Below are 18574 nucleotides of genomic sequence, written 5' to 3'. Positions count from 1 at the left end.
CCCAGCTTAGTTGATTCTATGGGTTCTGTTTTTCTGGTGTCCTCCACCTCTCTGGCTCCTACAGTCCTTCCTCCCTACTTTCATGGGGTTCCCTGAGCTTAGTGTGAAGGGATCCGGTGGAGATCTCCAATTCGGGTTCTGTCTGTACCTAACGTTTGGCTGTGGTCTCTTCATCTGCTTGCATGTGCTCCCATCAGCTACCAGAGAAAGCCTCTCTGATGATTATTGGGCTGGCACTGATCAGTGAGTATAGCAGAGTATCACTAGGAGTCATTTTATTGATTTTTTTTCTATCCTAGGTTTATAGAAGAAAAGTAGGTAAAAGTAGCTTAAACAATAACCACTAGCAATATCATCCAACTGGACTACTTTGACAGCGTTCTTTATTGTCTGTACATTTTTATAGTAGTATGTATTATATTTTAAATGTTACGGGTATCTGTTCCCAAGTTCATGTTAACACTGTAGTGCCCATTGTTGACTGTTGTAATATTGAACTTAGAGAATTCTCCAAGATGGGTTTGCAGGGGTAGAAGATACAAGTACTGTAAAGTTTTGATTTGGGGCTCCTGTGCTTTCCCATAAGGGTTTTGTGAAGAGGTTTATGGGAGTGAAAATGCAGGGCGGCTCAGTGGTGCTTGCAAATGGACTGTAGCAGGTGACAGGAGGAAGAGAGTGTTTGCAAAGTCCGCCTTTCATTGGTCTCAGCTGTATGAAGTTTCATTACAAATTTTGTTAAGTATAGAGTATTCAATAACTTTTTTCCGGGGGGGCCCCCCCCGGGCCCCGTCAAGACAGGGTTGTCCTCTACCCCTGGCTGTCCTGGAACTCACTCTGTAGAACAGACTGGCCTCTAATTTAGAGATCCATCTGCCTCCACCTTGAGTGCTAAGATTAAAGGCATGCGCCATCACCACCCAGCTTGATAGAAGCATATTTAAATGCAAACATCTCTTAAAGAATAAATGAAATTTTGTGTTAACTGCAACTGTGTTAATTAGTAGGAATAAATTGTGTGTGTGTGTGCTAAGGGGGCGGGGGAGAACAATTTCTGGGAGTCTATTCCCTCCTTCCATTGTAATCCTGAGGACTGAACTCAGGTTGTCTAGCTTGTGGGATAAATGCTTTTACCACTGAACTTTATTGCTGGCTGTCTAGGAATTTAAAGTTCATTTAAGATCGTATATTTAAGAGCTGGAGATAGCTGAATTATTTTAACTCATACATGGATTTTTTTAGAGTGTGTATTTTGATTTGATGTCATGCCACTAACCATTCTGTCAGCTCTGTGACATTAGAAGCGTTTTTTTTTTTTTTTGTACCATGTAATGAATAGTTTATGGAGAGGCCTGTGAAGAAGTCCTTTGTGTCTCAGAGCATCGAGCAGGTTTATGTTTCTAGCGGTCGTGGCTTGTTCCTATCTAATGAGAGTTGTCAGCACTGTGCAGCTTATGCTTCAGTCATGCACATCCCAAAGCTCCTTATGTATGCCGCTTGTCTTTGCTTTTATAGGGATTTTGGGATCAGACGCTGCCAAATCGTCCTTCCTTGAGAAGGAAAACATGTTAAGTCTTTCACAAAGCATATTGGTATAAATATAATATTTATTTGGTTACTTTGATTCTGTGTATGCCTTTACAGATTTTTGATTTAGAATTTTGTTCTATGATGATAAGCATAGACAACTACCCCATTGACCTCTAGGAAGTTATGCAGGTCATTAAAAGTGGACTAGGGTTGAAACGCAAAAAGCACTACGGAGCAAATATAAGAGGGATTGTGTGTGTGTGTGTGTGTGTGTGTGTGTGTGTAGTCCAAGTATTTAGTTTTTGTTCTAAGGAATAGAAGTATAGAATAAAAATACTTGAAGTCTCTTACATGAAAGTACAGCTACATGCCATGTCCATATATTATATATTTTTAAAGATACTGGTTTTATTTTTAGTTATATGCATGTGTGTATGGGTGTGTATATATGAGTTCAGGTTCCTGTAGAGGCCAGAGGAGCGTGTCAGATTTCTCAGAGCTAGAGTTCCAGGCTGTTGTGAGCCACCTGATGTGGGTGTTGGGAACTAAACTTGGGTTCTCTGGAAGAGCTCTTAATGTTAACTGTCGAGGGGCTCTCCAGCCCTTTATATTTTTCTTTTAGCCAGTTTGTTTTCAAATGGCAGAGTGTCTCAGGAGATGGCTCAGCGATTAAAGTACTTATCCAAGTGTGAAGAGTGAAGTTCAGAAACCCATGTAAATGCCAGGTGGGAGTGTCAGCCTGCCTGTAATTTAGCCTGAAGGTGGAGACAAGCTGGCTATTAAGACTGGCCATATCAGTAAGCTCTCTCTGACCCTGTCTGAGTGAATATGGTTAAAGAGGGATGAAAGAAGATTCCTGCCTACACATGTACACTTTACACACACACACACACACACACACACACACACACACACACACACACACAATGGAAAAAGAGAAGAAAACAAAAAGTGACACGAATTCTGTCTGCCCCTGCTTATTTGACATGGTAACGGTTTTGGTGTGACTAACTTGCTGTAAACCAAGATGGATAATTTGTCAGTGAGTGGTCGCCATCTAAAGAGATCAAACGGTTTTGTTTCTTTTCTCCCCTTCTCTCTCAGGTCATATGGATCCAGGATTCCTAGCGAGTGACAAAACATCTGTTGGCAGTGTACCACTTAATGAAGAAATTAATATCGCCTCTTCAGATAGCGAAGTGGAGATTGTGGGTGTTCAGGAGCATGCAAGGTGGGCTAGTAATTTAAATGGTGACCTTATTTAAATCAGAAAAATAAGTGATAAAAAATGGTACAGTTCATGGCCTGGCTGCAGCTTTCTCTGGGTTAATAAATACTTTTTGTTAACCCAAGTTTAAGAACATATCTCATATGGTTGCATATAAAGAACATATTATTCGAGGCTAGAGAATTGGCTCTGTAATTAAGAGTACTTGTTGCTCTTGTAGCGCTCCAGAGTTCTATTCACAGCACCTATGTGGCTGCTCACTGTTAACTCCAGTTCCAGGGAATGAATGCCTCTTCTGACCTCAGCAGGCACCAGATACACACAGACACGCAGGGAAAACATTCATATGCATAAAATAATAAAATAAATCTAAAAAAATTAAAACAAAAAGAACATGTCAGTCATGGGTGCATGCAAACTACAGCTGATTTACCCCTCCTTTTAAACAAATGTCTGGGCACCAAAACAGTTTTGCTTTTAAGAAAGAAGTATCTGTGTGCTGTTCTACCACCGAATTCCTAGTGGGTTTTTTGTTGTTGTTGTTGTTGTTGTTCTTTTGGATTTTTTTGCCATTCATTCATTCATTCATTCATTCATTGCCTTTTATTTTACATTGGAATATATTGGGAGCAAACAACTGGGGGACATGCATCTGACACCATGCCTCTTGCTGGTTTAGAATAAAAAAAAACTCTGTGAAACATTGTGCTGTGTTAAGGAAGGTAATTTTTGTGAAGTTTGGTGTTCTTTAAGGTAGGAGTTAGCAAACTGGGGTTCACAGGCCACACCTGCCCTACCACAGCCTTTGTATGTCTAAGAGGAGTTTTTACATTTTAGTTTTTTAAGGTTTTATTATTTGCAATTATGTATAGGGGTGTATTTGTATGTGAGTGCAGGTGACTGTGGAAGCCAGAAGTGTCAGGTTCCTTGGAGCTGGAGTTTAAGAGTTCCAGATAGGTGTGAGCAGCTGGTGTGGTGCTTGGATTTGAACTCAGGCTCTCTGGAAGACCACTGAGTGCTCTTACCTGTTGAGCTGTGCCATCTTTAGTCCTTTTACATTTTAAAATAATTGGACAGGAATGATATCTTATGACATGTTAAACAGTTTTTAGAAATTCATAACATTATCCTTTTGGAGTTATAGTTAGTTCACTTTGCACATAACACGTGGCTGCTTTTGCCCTGTAGCCACAGAGGTAAGTAGTTTGGACAGACCATATGGCCCAAAGCTGACGATATTTGGCCTTTGGCAGAAAAAAAAGTTTCCTTTTTTTTCCTCTTCTTTTTGAGACAGTAGGTCATTATGGCTGTCTTTGGCCTAGAATTTATAGGGATCCATCTGCCTCTGCCTCTGCCTCTAAAGCTCTGGAATTAAGGGTGTATGGCACAGCAGCTTTCTGACTCCTTTTTAGATGCTTGGGGCTGTAACTTAGCATGGAAAGCTTCACTACCTGTGTTGCTTCCAGGCATGGGCCTTCTGTTTGTTTTGTTTTTATTTTTTAAATAGTTGTTTATAGTCCTCTCCAATATATTTTTCTTGTCTTAATATACTTATATAAAAACCAAGAATTTGCATTTTAAATCTGTGTATTCCATCTATCAAAACCAGTATTTCTCCCCAAGGGTTAAGTTGTATGTATGTCTTTTAATAAAGAAGCATATAACAATAACCGTCTTTGTTTAAGGACACCTGGCTCTTCCTTCTAATTTTATTCTTTTACTAGTGTGTTAATAAAATATTTGCCAGTGTTTTCTGTATAGCTTATACAAAGACTGAAGTCTGAGTAGGAGTGGAGAATGCAGTGACACTCAGGTGTATCTGAACTGAGGTACCTAGCAAGGGATCCCTGATGGGGTTTTTAAGCTAAACCAATGATCTTTGAGAAGGCTGACTTAACTCAGAGGAGCAGCTCTGCCTCTGTGAACATTAGTGATGTCCTGGGTGTCACCAGCCAGCCCGCTCTGCAGAAGCATGCCTGTGGATTTCCTTTCTCACTTCTGTTTTTATAGTTGCTTTCTCTGTTTGGGGGAGATGAGGTTTCTAATTTTATCTTTATCATTTCTTCTTTTCATGACTTAATAAAAAAAGTTTCCTCATAAATTCTCTTATGTTTTTCTTCTTTTTAATCTGCTTTTCCCATTAGATTAGGAAGAAAGAAATACTGATTTTTTTTCCCTTTTATTTATCATGTTTTTGCCATTGGTTTATTTCTTACATTGTTTCTTAAAAGACACTATTCCTTTTAAATCCTGTGTTAGGATCTATCTCCCTCCCTCCCTCCTTTCTTCCCTCTTTCCTTTCTTCCCTCCTTCCTCTCCTCCCTCCCTCTTTCCCTCTCTCCCTCCTTTCTTACCTCTCTCCTTCCCTCCCTCCCTCCCTTCCTCCCTCCTTCCCTTTCAGATTTCAGGTTGATACCCTGATGGCAGATGATGTAGTTACCTGTCTTCTATGTCTGTGCTAATCCTCTGTCCCTGTCACATCTCCCTGCTTTGTTGTTCCTTCACCTAGAAATGGCAGATGTCTTTCTTTTTAGTTTCTTTGCTCAACTTTTCTTTCATTATGAAATTCTAAGCTTCCTTTAAAATCTTAAAAAAAATATTTATTCATTTTTCTATGTGTGTTTTACCTGCATGGGTGTATGCACTCCACATTAGTGCTTAGTACCTGCAGAGGTCAGAAGAAGGCATCCTGGAGTTGGAGTTATGGATGGTTGTGGGTGCTGGCAATTGAATCCAGGTCTTCTGTAAGAGCAACAACTGCTCTCATCTGCTGAGCTATCTCTCTAGCTCCAGCTTCTGGTCCTACAACCAATATTTTGGTGTCTGGGATTGGTTTTATCATTAAAAACATTTAATTTGAATTCCAGTGCTTCCTTACCCCTAAGTCATTTGTGTATAGATAACCATCTCTCGCATACCTTCTGAATGTCAGGATTTAGTCTAGATGAGTGGTTCTCCATCTTCTAATGCTGAGACCCTTTAATACAGTTTTTTTTTATTGCTACTTCATAACTAATTTTGCTACTGTTGTGAATCATAATGTAAATTTCTGATGCCACAGATAGTCCTGTAGTCTTAGGCAACTTCTATGAAAGGGTCATTCATTTACCCTCAAAGGGTTCACAACTCACAGGTTGAGAACTACTAGTGACTTAGTCAGGGTTTCTATTCCTGCACAAACATCATGACCAAGAAGCAAGTTGGGGAGGAAAGGGTTTTATTCAGCTTATACTTCCACGTTGCTATTCATCACCAAAGGAAGTCAGGACTGGAACTCAAGCAGGTCAGGAAGCAGGAGCTGATGCAGAAGCCATGGAGGGATGATACTGGCATGCTTCCTTCCCCTGGCTTGCTCAGCTTGTTTTTTTATAGAACCCAAGAACTGCCAGCCCAGGGATGGTACCACCCACAAGGGGCCCTCCCTCTTTGATCACTAATTGAGAAAATGCCTTACAGCTGGATCTCATGGAGGCATTTCCTCAAGGGAGGCTCCTTTCTCTCTGATAACTCTAGCTTGTGTCAAGTTGACAAACAAAACCAGCCAGGACAATGGGTCTAGATTGTCATCTTGTTCTGTACCTAAGTCTTGGTAGACGTTTTGGCCTTCATGCCAATGTTTTTTTTTTTTTTTTCTTTCCCCCCCCCCCCCCCCCCCCGTTTCTTTCCACCAGCCCCACTGATGGTTTTCTTAGGTGGGTTCCTGCCTGTAGAGTTCTGTGGGGTGTGGAACTGTGTTGAAGGTCCTGCACTAGCCTCTTCAGAGACGCTAGTGAATGAGATTCCTAATGTTTTAGATAGTGTTTTAATACTCGGCAAGTGAATTGATAGAACTATTTATTTATTTATTCATTTATTTAATTTATTTGCATTTAAGACAGATTGTTTCATGGAACTAATTGTTAACATCAATACTAAAAAGAACAGGGAAGGAAACTAGCATATCCCTAAAATCACAAGGATGAGTTTTGTTTCAGTTAAGAAAGTAGCAAGGTACCTTCAAGCTCTGTAAAGGAAAAATGATGACTCTTTAATTTTGTTTTCTTAGAACAGAGAGTATACCTGTCAGTGATGAGTCGGCAGAATCTGTTCTTTCTGTCATGTGGAAAGGCTGCCTCATGAAGCTTCTCCCTGTTGGCTCCAGCAAATGAGGAATAAGAAATCCTATCAGAGTTTATTGTTTATAATTTTTTTTCTAGAATTTTAACAAATGAGGTCTGAAGATTTTTTTTTTTAAATTTTAAAATTTTAGGCATGGTGCTGTATACTCATAATAACCAGGACTTGAGAGCTGAGGCATATGAATAGCCAGATGGAGGTTAGCCTGTACTACAAAGTGAGACCATGTCAAAACAGAATCAAAAGCTTCTTCAAAATACATCTCTGGGTTGTTTGATGGGTTACAGGTCCTATGTAGATTGTACTCAGCCTGTGTCTGCACTAGAATTGAATCAATTAAACCCAACCAAGTATGCTCCCTACCCCATGCCTTTCATAATACAGAAAAGTATATGGATTAATGCATGAAAATTGGTTTTTATTTTAATGCCTCAAAAATTTGAGCCATAATGACAGCTCTATGGAGCTTATAAAAAGCATTGCAGTCTTACAACATGAAAAATTATCTTATGGAAAATTTCCACCCCCCTTTGTTATACATTATAAATTACTTCTCTAGTGTACACTATTTTACACTGTAGTTGAAACATTTCTTCAACACCAGCATGCTTTCTGTACTATACAAAAAGTTCTTGGGCTGGGGAGGTGGCTGTATTGGTAAAATGTGGCACAAAGCATGAGGACCTGCTTTCTTCTGATCCCCAGCAGCTGTGTCTAACCCAGTGCTGGCAGATCCCGGAAGCTCACTGGTCAGCCAGTCCAGCTGGATTGATAAGCCTTAGATTCAGTGAAAGACTGTGTCTTGGGTGGGAGGGTGAAGTAGAGAAGTAGTCAAGGAAGTCTGCTGAACTTGGCTGCTGCCCTGCATGTGTACACATGCCCAGATGAACATACATTACCCTGCCCCTCAGTTATTCCCTCCCTCCCTCCCTCCCTGTTTTTACTGTAAGGAAGAAAAAAGCCTCACTGTGTTTCATTCATTTCCTGGCTACACAAATCATAATGCACACCGTAATTTTTACAGGCTGTTCATATTTAAGTAGTCAGCAAACAGATCAGAGTGCAGATACGCATTCTCCTGTGACTGCACTTGTGGTCTTGACTTCCCAGACCAGTCCTGCTGTGCTGACTGGTCTGTGATCCTGACTTCCAACAAATCCTAGTCACTGATGGCCTTGGAGGAGATCATGTTAGCATCTTCTAATTCTAAAAGGTGCCTCAGATTGAATCTTTTAGAAAATGTTTGTTTTTAACTGTGTGTGTGTGTGTGTGTGTGTGTGTGTGTTGGGGGGAGGTACAGGAATACATGTGCCGTCAAGAGGCCATATTTAACTGTGTGTGTGTGTGTGTGTGTGTGTTGAGGGGAGGTACAGGAATACATGTGCAGTCAGAGGCCTGAGGTGTCAGATCCCTTGGAGCTGGTGTTAAACTTGTAAACCACCCAGAGTGAGTGCTAGGAACTGACTTTGGATCCTCTGTAAGAGGAATAAGCCCTCTTAGCCCCCCAGCTTGAGTCTTAAGGGGTAATTTATTCTGTTTTGTGGTGGCTGGATTGTTGTGTAGAATTGATCATTCCAAAACTTGCCTTCTAGAAGCTGGTTTGTTTCACTTTTGCCTTTGAAATTTCTGAAGGGCAGAATGGCACCTTTCAGTGGGACTGTTTGTTCTGTTATGGTGGCTTTCTTTAGGAACTAGCCTTCTGGCTAGAACTGTGGAGAGTTAGGAAAGCTTTGGACCAGAGAGTTTTAAATTCTGAAGACAGACCCAGGGGTCAGGGCTTGATCTCTCATACTGTTCTTTTAGGTGCTCCAGTGTCCTAACTGTCCCTTGTTGACTGGAGCTGCTTGTCCATGGATGGTACAGCAGTGACTGTTTAAGTAGTTAAATCCATGTTCTTCTGGGCTTCGGCTGTGCACTCTTCAGTAGTAAATGCAGGTTTTAAGCTTTTCCTTCTCACTCCCTGCTCCTAAACCAAATACTTGCCTAGAATCTGTTTGGATGTTTAACATATACTCCTGAGACTAGGCAACATTCCTCTGGATCATTTTAGTTGTCACTGGAGGACAATAAGCCTGGATGGAGATGTGATTTTGCTGTAGTTCTGTACTTAAGTTGCATTTCATCCTTTTCTATAAAATACAGATTAGGTTTGATCCCTTTAAACCACTGCCTGTGATTCCCTAGGGAGAGTAGCAACGGGACTTTACACCCTTTAGTTCAGAAGTTCTAGGAATTCTGCCAAAGATTACGTTGATTGTCTTGGTGGCTACTTAGTATCTAAATTCTTACTAATTTTCTAGTTGGTTATACTTTAATTAGAGTGCTGTGCTGATGAGTTTTTGAAGTTTTAGAGAACATCATACTTTTAGATGGTTCATTTTACTTACACACCTGCTCACGGATGTGAAGTAGACTTGTCTCAACATTCCTTGACCTAACACTTAAAATATTTTGACCAGAGTAAATCCTGTCACCTGTCTTAAGCCTATTTCCATCTGTAAGAACATGTTATTCCACCTCATAGGTTGTTTGGATTGTTCAGTGAGGTGATATATATAAAACTGCTTAGGAAAGTTAGTAGTCCCTTTGTTTCTAGTCATCAAAAACAGGGTTTATAAATGTTAGCAGGACACCCTTAGCCTAAACTCTTTTACTTCCCAGACAGTTTTCCACTTTACAGACACTCAGTCTGTGTTTACGTAATGGCTGTAGGACTTGGGATTAGACATTGTGCTGTATGGTCCTTATTTTATTTTTTTAAAAATTTTTATTTATTTATTATATGTAAGTACACTGTAGCTGTCTTCAGACATCCCACAAGAGGGCATCAGATATCATTGCAGATGGTTGTTAGCCACCATGTGGTTGCTGGGATTTGAACTCGTGACCTCTGAAAGTGCAGTCAGTGCTCTTAACCACTGAGCCATCTCACCAGCCCATGGTCCTTATTTTAATACTTTGACTAGCTAGCCTTTGAGTATATTGTGGCTTCTGGCTTAGTGGCTACTTGGCCCATTTCTGAACAGATTTTGTGTCTCTGATACTATAAGAAGTTTGGGTTCTGAGCCAGGTGTAATAGCCCATGCTTGTAATTCTAGCATTCAGGAGGATGAGGTAGGAGAATTAATGTGAATTCAAGTCCAGCTTATGGTACCTAGTCAGTTTAGGGCTAGTCTAGGATATGGAGCAAAACCTTGTCCAAAAGAAGAAAACAAACCCAAACCATAAGCCTAGATTCTGCCGTATGCCATGGCCCCAGCTGCTCTGCTTTCCCATGCTTCTCTTGGTCGTTGGCGTGCTAACCTTTGAGAGAATGTGGATGTGATTTTAAGAGATGTATGGTTTAAAAGCAAGGTTTCCCCCGATCATTATTATTACTCTGTGTATGATATGTGGTGATGGCTGAACTCTGGTTGTCGCCTCACACATGAGTTACATGGGAACAGTCAATAATTTCTGACGTGGGGTTAGAGCTCCAGCCTTCTGCCTTTCTCCTATTTCAGTCAAGACTTCTCTTGTGCTTCCTCTGGGGAGGCTCTGGTTTTATTTGGCTAGAATATGAAATTCATGATGCTAGTGTTTCTGAAGTAGTTTTCTCCTGGTGAACTCATGTGACTGATCAGCAGAGTATTTCTTTCTTCCAGTTTGCTGTAAATTGAGGGCTTCAGCCTTGCTCCTTTCACTGAGCCACAGATCCTTTTATGCAAGGTGTAGTTCCCACACAGTCTTAGAAATCTAACCTGCAAAGTAGCGTTATTCTCACTTTTTGAAGTATGGTTATTTAATTGTGTTACAGAACTGTTTTTCAGGCCAATTTTACCCATTTTTCTTGTTGTCTCAACTAAGGTTGTTCATTCTGTTGAGAATTTCTATTTTCCTATCATCGGAATCCCAGAGATTTAAGTGAGTCCAGGGAAAGTCATCTTCCCTGTTGTCAGTAACTGACTGGAGCACAACTCACGAGCTGACTTGAGCCCTCAGTCTTTTAAAGGCTAAACTGAGAGGGAAGGGAGGGAGGGAGGAGGCAGGTATGCAGAGAGGTGGAGAAAAGGCGTAAGTGGGCAACATGAACTTGTGTAGTAGGATTGGCAAAGTGTTGATCAGTACAACTAAAATGTCATTCTCACGGTAAGATTAACGACTTTATTCTTCACACAATTGCAGGTGTGTTCACCCCCGAGGAGGTGTGATCCAGAGTGTTTCTTCCTGGAAGCATGGCTCTGGCACGCAGTATGTTGGCTCCCGGCCAACACAGTCATGGACTGCTGTGACTCCGCAGCAGACATGGGCTTCGCCGGCTGAGGTCGTCGACCTTACCTTGGATGAGGATAGCAGACGCAAATACCTACTGTAATGCAGTGTCACTGTTCCTCTGCACTGTTCCTTCCAGCTCCTCCTTCTGTGACATGGAAGTTCATTTCATGGCTTCAGCTTCTGAAGCTGTTTGTGGCATTTGTGGGATGGAAATTCATGGTAACTCCCCCTTTTATTAAAATAATTCACTTAGGAGAGTAACTTAGCACAGAGAAATAATTTTTTCTTTTCCTCAACAAGAATATGAGAATGGTGGATTTTATTAGACAGCTTTATTTTGCTTAGTGACCTACCTTAAGGTCACCCTCCATTTAGAGTAATATTTTACTTACTAGGCAAAGTGAATTTCAGGTTTTGAATCTTATATTTATTTTTCTCTATAATGAAATTAATACCAAGATGTGACCACTCTCTGTCTGCGTCACTGTCACTCCTGGTCTTGGGCATTTGCACACAGATCAGTCAGCTCCTCATTGGCGCCTGGTAGGGCATGTGCATTTAGAAAACTCTTCTTTAGATGTGGAAGACAGAAGTATTATAAAATATATTTTTCCCTTTAGCTTACTTCTTCTGCCTTCTTTCCTGATATAGCTCTTTGTCTGTTTGCCATAACACAGATATTTGAAATGCCCCCTTTTATTTCCAAATACTATTAAGGGGACTCAGTTGACCTCTTTGTTGCAATAATTCATAATTCTTCAAGATTTTCTGGATACTGAGGAGTGAGTTGAGAGATCGGTGGGAAATCTGTATCTCTCAGCTTTTTCCTCCGGGTTTATTCAAACAGTCAGCAGACGTGGGAACCTGTTCCTTGGGTAGGAAGATTGTAAAAGGCTGCATGGCATCTAAGTCTGTAGGCGCTCGCAGATCCGGGCGGATGGCGCCTTTCCTCACATCTAGTTGCTCCACAGAGGGTGTGACCACTGTTTAACTGGACCCCAGGCTGTGTTTGGGTAGTTTTCTTCTCTGCCTTCTAAAAACATGTATACAAGAGAAATCAAAATATACCATAAGAAATCAGATGCAAAGCACATTGATAGTACTGTTAAGTCTTAACAGTATTTAAAACTATTAGTAAAGGGTGATAGACACTTCAGGGAATTTAGGAAATGCCAGCAGAGGAATTTTGTGGCATCAGTTGCTACCTTTTTTCCTATAGTGTTGTAGTTACTAGTGAAGTACTTTTAAAAAGCAATACCTAGAATTAGAACACCATGTCTTGTGCACAGGGGGAGTGAGGTAATATTGGCTCAGAAGACTTCACACGTTTCTGTTTCTGTTTTCATTGTTAGTGCGGTGCTCTGTTGTTGTGTCCCTTTGTCTCCCTCCTCAAATGCCTTGATTCTTCCTCATTCCAGGATGAGACCCTCCCCTTTCATTCAGTGCACCCACATTGACCGAGGACCTACTCTGCACACAGCAGGGTGATGTGTGGAGGCCTGAGAGGAAGGAGACACAGCCTGCCTGCATGCTCCTGCATGGGTGTGCCTGGCTCCGTCTGCCTGGCCTTGCTTTTTTCTTACATAGAGACAGGTTTATTCATTATTCTTGTTGTTGCTTCAGTTCTTCTGTAGACTCCTTCTGTAGGATGTATTTGAGCATGTGCTCTCTAATTGTTTCTGGTGGTCTCTCTTTTGACCTGCCCTTCTCACCAACTTCTCATTTTCTCTTCAGTCTACACTATACTACTAACTAGGCTTTAAAATCACGACTCCCCAGTTACAGTCACTCTCACCTGGCTACAATCTTAGATAGAAACCAAAGACCCAGAGGCCAGAGCAAACCAGAGCTTCTGAAAATTCACTGCTGGTATATCTTTGGACTTTCACATCTTGCTTTAGGATTAATTTATTGAGTTTTACTGTTACACATTTGTTTTTTACTTGAATTAAAATATTCAACAAAGGAGAAACATAATTTCTGGTTTGTGTTTTCCAGAAAATCCTTGGTAAGAGAATCCAGTGGAGGGTATGACTTGAAGTTTTGCAGCTTATATCTATCTCCCCAGTATCAGGGCACAGCCCCATTTGAAAGAATGTTTCTGCATTACTTATTTTCATGTTAATAATGTTTTGTTCAAGTGTATACAGCAGGTGGCTTCCCCTGACACTTTCTGTAGTCTGTGTAGCCGTCCTGTCTTTGGGTGCATTGCAGACTGGGACAGATGGAGTTGCAGCCAGGCTTTTTGCTGGCCTTTTATCTTAGGTTACACACAGAGACTCCTGATACATGACCCTGACTACTTGATTTGGTGCATCAGAATGCAGAGTTAGACATTAATATGCAGGGACGTGAAGGGATGCTTGAGGCAGTCTGCTCTCTCTAGCAAGTATGGGACTTTCCCATCTAATAACTAATTATTAGTTATTAGATGGCGTTGAACTCCTTGGTTATTGCTACATCCAGGAGACTGGAAATGTGGTTTCTGGCAAGGTATTAATCAAATTTTGTGACATACAACTCTCATAACATGAAATTTCTTTAAAAGTATTGTTTCCTAATCACACTTTTACATTTGGTACCGTGAGTTCTTTATGCTTTGCCAAGATATTGTTTGAGGGATACAGTGCGACCACAGATTGGTTTATGCCACAAATGTGATTAAGTCCCTTCCCCTCCAGTTTGAAGAACCAGAAGCAGAAACCTGGCTGCTTGTCCCTATGGCGGCTGTATAGTGCAGCCACAGAGCTGTGGTTCTTAACCTGTGGGTCATGACCCCTTTGTGGGTGTGTGAATGACTTTCACAGGGGTTGCAGCCTTAGGAAGGCTGAGAACCATGGATGTAGACTAACTGGATGCCGTCAGTGGCGAGAGATCAGCCCTAGCATGCGTTTGTCAGCACTGTTATGAGCATGACCTGCCTGGTTTGTTAGTTCAGTCATTTGTTCACCTACTGTTAGCAAATTAGCACCATGAGGAATTTAAGACAGATGTTGCTTTCTTCTTTTGTACTGTGTCACAAGGCTTGTAAAAGCCCAGGGCACAATTTAGTCTTAGTTTTGACTTTTTTTTTCTTTTTTTTAAAAGGTAAAGAGCCAAGCCCCACTTCTGTTCTCCCGTATGTGTGTGATGTGACTTCCATGTATATATAAAACTATTGCACCCTAACCAAACTTCCTCAGACTGTGCACTGTTTGTTTAAAATAATCACGTCTTTTAGTTCAATGCTGTTGTATTTTTTCTTTTTATTTAAAACACTACTTATTCTCTAACAGATTTCAAAGGGTAGTGATCTTAAAAAAATCACTGGAAACTAGGAAATGTTTTTGTTGTTGCTTTGTTCTTTAAAGAGTGCAAAGGTCATGGACTCTTTTGCTCTTCTTACCTTGAACATGAATTGTCAGCCATTGTATGGCTAGGAACCAGTGCACTTGGCGTTCACGGATCTGCTGTTGCTGGGACTGAGCGTGGACTTGATGCAGTGACGACAGACCATTGCATAGAAGTAATGGTTCCCAAGTGTGCAACTCAAGTTTGTAAAAGGAGATTTGGTTCTTTACATCATTATTTAGGTTTCGTTTCCATTTAGTATTTAATGGTCTTTGGAGAAAAAAATAAACAGAGTGTTATATATATATTTTTTGGTGCAAGATAAGATTTTGTTTTTTGAAATAAGTCTGTAGCATAAAGGTTAAACTATTTTAAGATAAAATAAAAATAGAGTGTATTTAAACAATGATACTTTCTGAGAATTTTTTTTTTCTGCCTCAATAAGTGTCTGGAACCTTTCCCAAGCTATCCTTTGGAGGTGAAAACATGCTACATTTTGTTAACAGACCATTATAAGAAGCCTAGTTTTCTAATCCATATCTGCTTCTATTTCTAGATGTGGTACTAAGTAACCTGTGTCAGACCTAGGGGAAAAATAATGGGGTTAGGGATTCGCTCAGTTGGTAAAGTACTTCCAAACCTAAGGACCTGGGTTTGATTTCCTGCACCCATGTAAAAAGCTGGTGGCACACTCTCGGAGCATGGCTGCCTCACACACTGGGGAGATGTGAGAGAAGAGGATTGATCTCGGAGCATAATGCCCAGACAGGCCGACTCTGTCTCGAGGAGGTGGATGGCATTCCTGAGGAGGACAGCCAAAGTAATCCTCCACGCCCCTCCCCATACACACTTGGGTATGTGCCCCCAACACATAAAAAGCAATAAAAGAAAAAGGGGAGACAGGTTTACATTAGCTTCCCTGTAGCCTGTATCTCTCTCTTCAGCGAGGGCCAGTGAAATTTTAGGCACAGTTGAAGGAACCTCTGCTCCCAGGAACAAAATTCCATTCAGAACTAATCACTTTTCAGAGGAAAAAAAACAAAAAACCCAAAAAACCATGCCAGGGTCTGACCACCATGACTGTATGTGATTTAACACGGTATTTCATTAACCCCATGAACTCTTCCTAGTTTGGTTCTGCTCCCATAGTTTTATTTGGTTACAAAAGCAGGAGAAGCCATAGATGAACATGTCATGATTTTTATAAAGTGCATGAAGAATGGAGTTGAGGGAGAGACCTAGCTCCTAAATCCTCCTGTCACTCAATTCCAGAGTCTCTAAATCCAGGACTTAGTGATTCTGTTTACCAAGCAGGGGCCGTTTCCAGTTTGTTTGAAATGCCTTCTTTATACTGCCTTGTGCTTGAAACCCAGTCATAGTAGCACCTACCACCTGTAGAGTTCTTTGACTCTACAGGGAAAACTGTGTGCTGTTCGTAGAGTAGGTACAAGCAAATAAAGTAGTATGTGCCCAGTACGTGTCTCTCTTGGCCTCCCTGCTGGAGTCTTCACTGGACCGCGGCTTGCCTGCCCTTGCTGTAGAGGTTCTTAACCTGTGGACCACGGCCACCACAGGTCCTGCACAGCAAAGGCTTACATCACTATTCATAACAGTCGTAAAATTACAGTTATGACGTAGCAACCAAGAACTTGATGGTCGGGGCTCACCACAGCATGAGGAACCGTATGGAGGGTTACAGCACTGGGAAGGTTGAAAACCACTCCCTTGTTAGTTTTTTACTGGAGACACCACTTCACTGTAACTTCAATCTAAAAGGAAAAACTGACAGAGCAATCATATATCTCTCTAGAGATATAGTTATACACGTAGTATAGTTATATAGTTTTATTTTTACCTATGTTCCTGCTCTGGAAGGAACAGTCTTCTTAGATCTTGGTAAGTATGACTCTCTTCTCTGATGCCTTTCTGTCTACCCCCATCCATCCCACCCTCACGACCTGCCTCGAGGGCTACAGCACTGGGACCCTCTCTCCCTCCCTCCCTCCCTCCTCTCTCTTCTCTTGAGAAAGGGTTTTACTATATAGCCCTGGCTGGAACTCACTGTGTGTATCAGACTGGCTTCAGGCTCACAGCAATCTGCCTGTTTCTACCTCTCAAGTACTGGGATTCTTCATCACCATCATCACCATCATCAGAAATGTAGGGGCTTAGGAGATGGCTCAGTGGTTAAGAGTCCTGGCTATTTTTGCCAAGGACTCAAGTTCAATTCCCAGCACCCACATTGCAGTCTGTAACTGCCTATAATTCCAGGCCTAGGGGATATGATATCCTCTTCTGACTTCTGAGGGTATCAGACACAGACATACATACCAATGTACACATAAAATAAGTCTGAATTATAAAATGTTTATATCCCCTCCCTTTCTTTTTTGATGCCCACATGCAACCTATTCCCACTCATGCATTGAGGTCAGAAAACAATAACATCACGTGGGTACCACTTGCAGGTACCAGGGTCAATCTGATACATAGGATTAGGGAAGTCCCTGGGCTACAGTGGACCATCGGCTCAGAGAACAAGAGCAGTGAGCTCAGAAGTGCTGAAGATGAGCCTGAGCATCAGACACAGGAAATGCCTGCTCCCCCCAGAAGCTGTGGTGCTTTGGTCCTGTCTCACCTCACCTTTGCCTTTCAGGTCGATGGGGCTTTACGCAGAGACCTCTATGTGTGATGGGGATCCATGCTTTCTTTCTGCTGGGCCTTGGTGTGGCATTTGATGGGTAGGTGAAGGGTGGTCACGTATCCAGTGACTAAAAGTCAACTCTGCAGAGTATGGCACAGTGGCTGGGGGATCTAGACTTACCATGCGCCTGGTAACACACCCATTTGTTAGTTTTATCTATATAACTTCCTACTCTCCTGAGAGAAGCTTGTGGGTACCCTCTACCCTTTGAGCTTTAGTAACTGACACCTTAGAGGAGTTAGATCTGTTCCCTTCAGGTAATACTTTAGTCTTAAGAGTATGATGGCGAAGTGGATCTCCACTCTACACCTAACTGTAAAGCAAGCACATTTGATTTCAGGGTGGGTCATTATCCCATGGCAGAACTTGTTGGGCAGAGGTGGGTGAGTGATCTACAAAAGACAGCCGATAGCCTGAGAAAACGGGATGCTAAAGGGACTTGCGATTTGTGTTTGTTTTAATTTAGAGAATACTTTATCGTTCTATAAATAGGCTTTATAGCTTTAAGGAGGTCTTGTCTCTAACAAAGCTGTTTGGGGATAAGATTCAGTAGTGCTGTAAGCTTTCCAGGTTCAAGCTGCTTACTCAGAAAGCTGTTCAAAGGACTGCAGTGTGCTCTTGCTGAAGTTTTCTGAAGGTAGTATTAGAAAACCAACACCCACACGGCCTTGACTGGGAACTCAGCTTTCAAAGTTCTAAAAGAATGCGTGTTTCTCAATTTCCATGTGGGATAAGAAGCGTTAAGGATTGTTATAAATTTACAGATCAGAAGCTGAGCAGAGACGTGACAACAGATTCCGATTTACACATACAGACTTATCTAGGACAACTTTGTGCTTTATTTGATTTTTAAAAACCCTCTTTTCTTTGGTTAGTATTTCCCTTTGTTTCTGTTTTTTAAAAGATTTTTATTTTTAATCGTGTGTGTGTGTGTGTATGTGTATCTGTCTGTCTGTCTGTGTCTGTGTCTGTGTGGGATAAGTGCAGAGGGTCTGTGGGGGCCAAGGGTGGTCAGGTCCCCAAGGGTTGGAGTAACAAGTGGCTGTGAACTGGCTGACACAAGTGCTATAGTCAGACTCCAGTCTCCTTGAGAACAGTGCCTACTAGTAGCCACTGAGCCATCTCTTCAGCCCCTCCTTAATTCTTTTTGCTACTGGCTTTATCTTTTTCCAGCCAGAGGAGAATGAGACATCTTTCTGAGTAGGTAAATGCTTGATTGGGCAAGTGGTCAGAGATTTGAACATATATACCAAAACCACACAGCTAAGTACAAATCCAGGCTCAGGCTTTGGATTGGCTTGGGAAACTTTCTGTAGGACTGTCTATAGTTATGGATCCTGATACCTTCAGATGTACTATAAGCAAGAAAATTGCAAACTGGTATTACAGAATGATATATATATATATATATATAA

General features: G+C 41.4%; 1 protein-coding gene across 3 annotated transcripts in view; it reads left to right on the top strand.

The window, feature by feature from the left end:
* Positions 1 to 14864, top strand: part of CUNH18orf25 (chromosome unknown C18orf25 homolog) — an 83507-nt gene extending 68643 nt beyond the window's left edge. For all 3 annotated transcript variants that reach the window (XM_028783222.1, XM_028783221.1, XM_028783223.1), the window contains 2 exons: positions 2632 to 2758; positions 11036 to 14864. In XM_028783222.1, coding sequence (XP_028639055.1) covers positions 2632 to 2758; positions 11036 to 11225 — 317 coding nt within the window. In that variant the 3' untranslated portion in view covers positions 11226 to 14864. The remainder of the gene's footprint in view (positions 1 to 2631; positions 2759 to 11035) is intronic.
* Positions 14865 to 18574: the final 3710 nt, after the last annotated feature.

Source organism: Grammomys surdaster, unplaced genomic scaffold, assembly GCF_004785775.1.
Source record: "Grammomys surdaster isolate TR1022 unplaced genomic scaffold, NIH_TR_1.0 1036, whole genome shotgun sequence".
Lineage (NCBI taxonomy): Eukaryota > Metazoa > Chordata > Mammalia > Rodentia > Muridae > Grammomys > Grammomys surdaster.
Note: the sequence above shows the minus strand (reverse complement) of the source record. Positions and strands in the feature narration are given on the sequence as shown.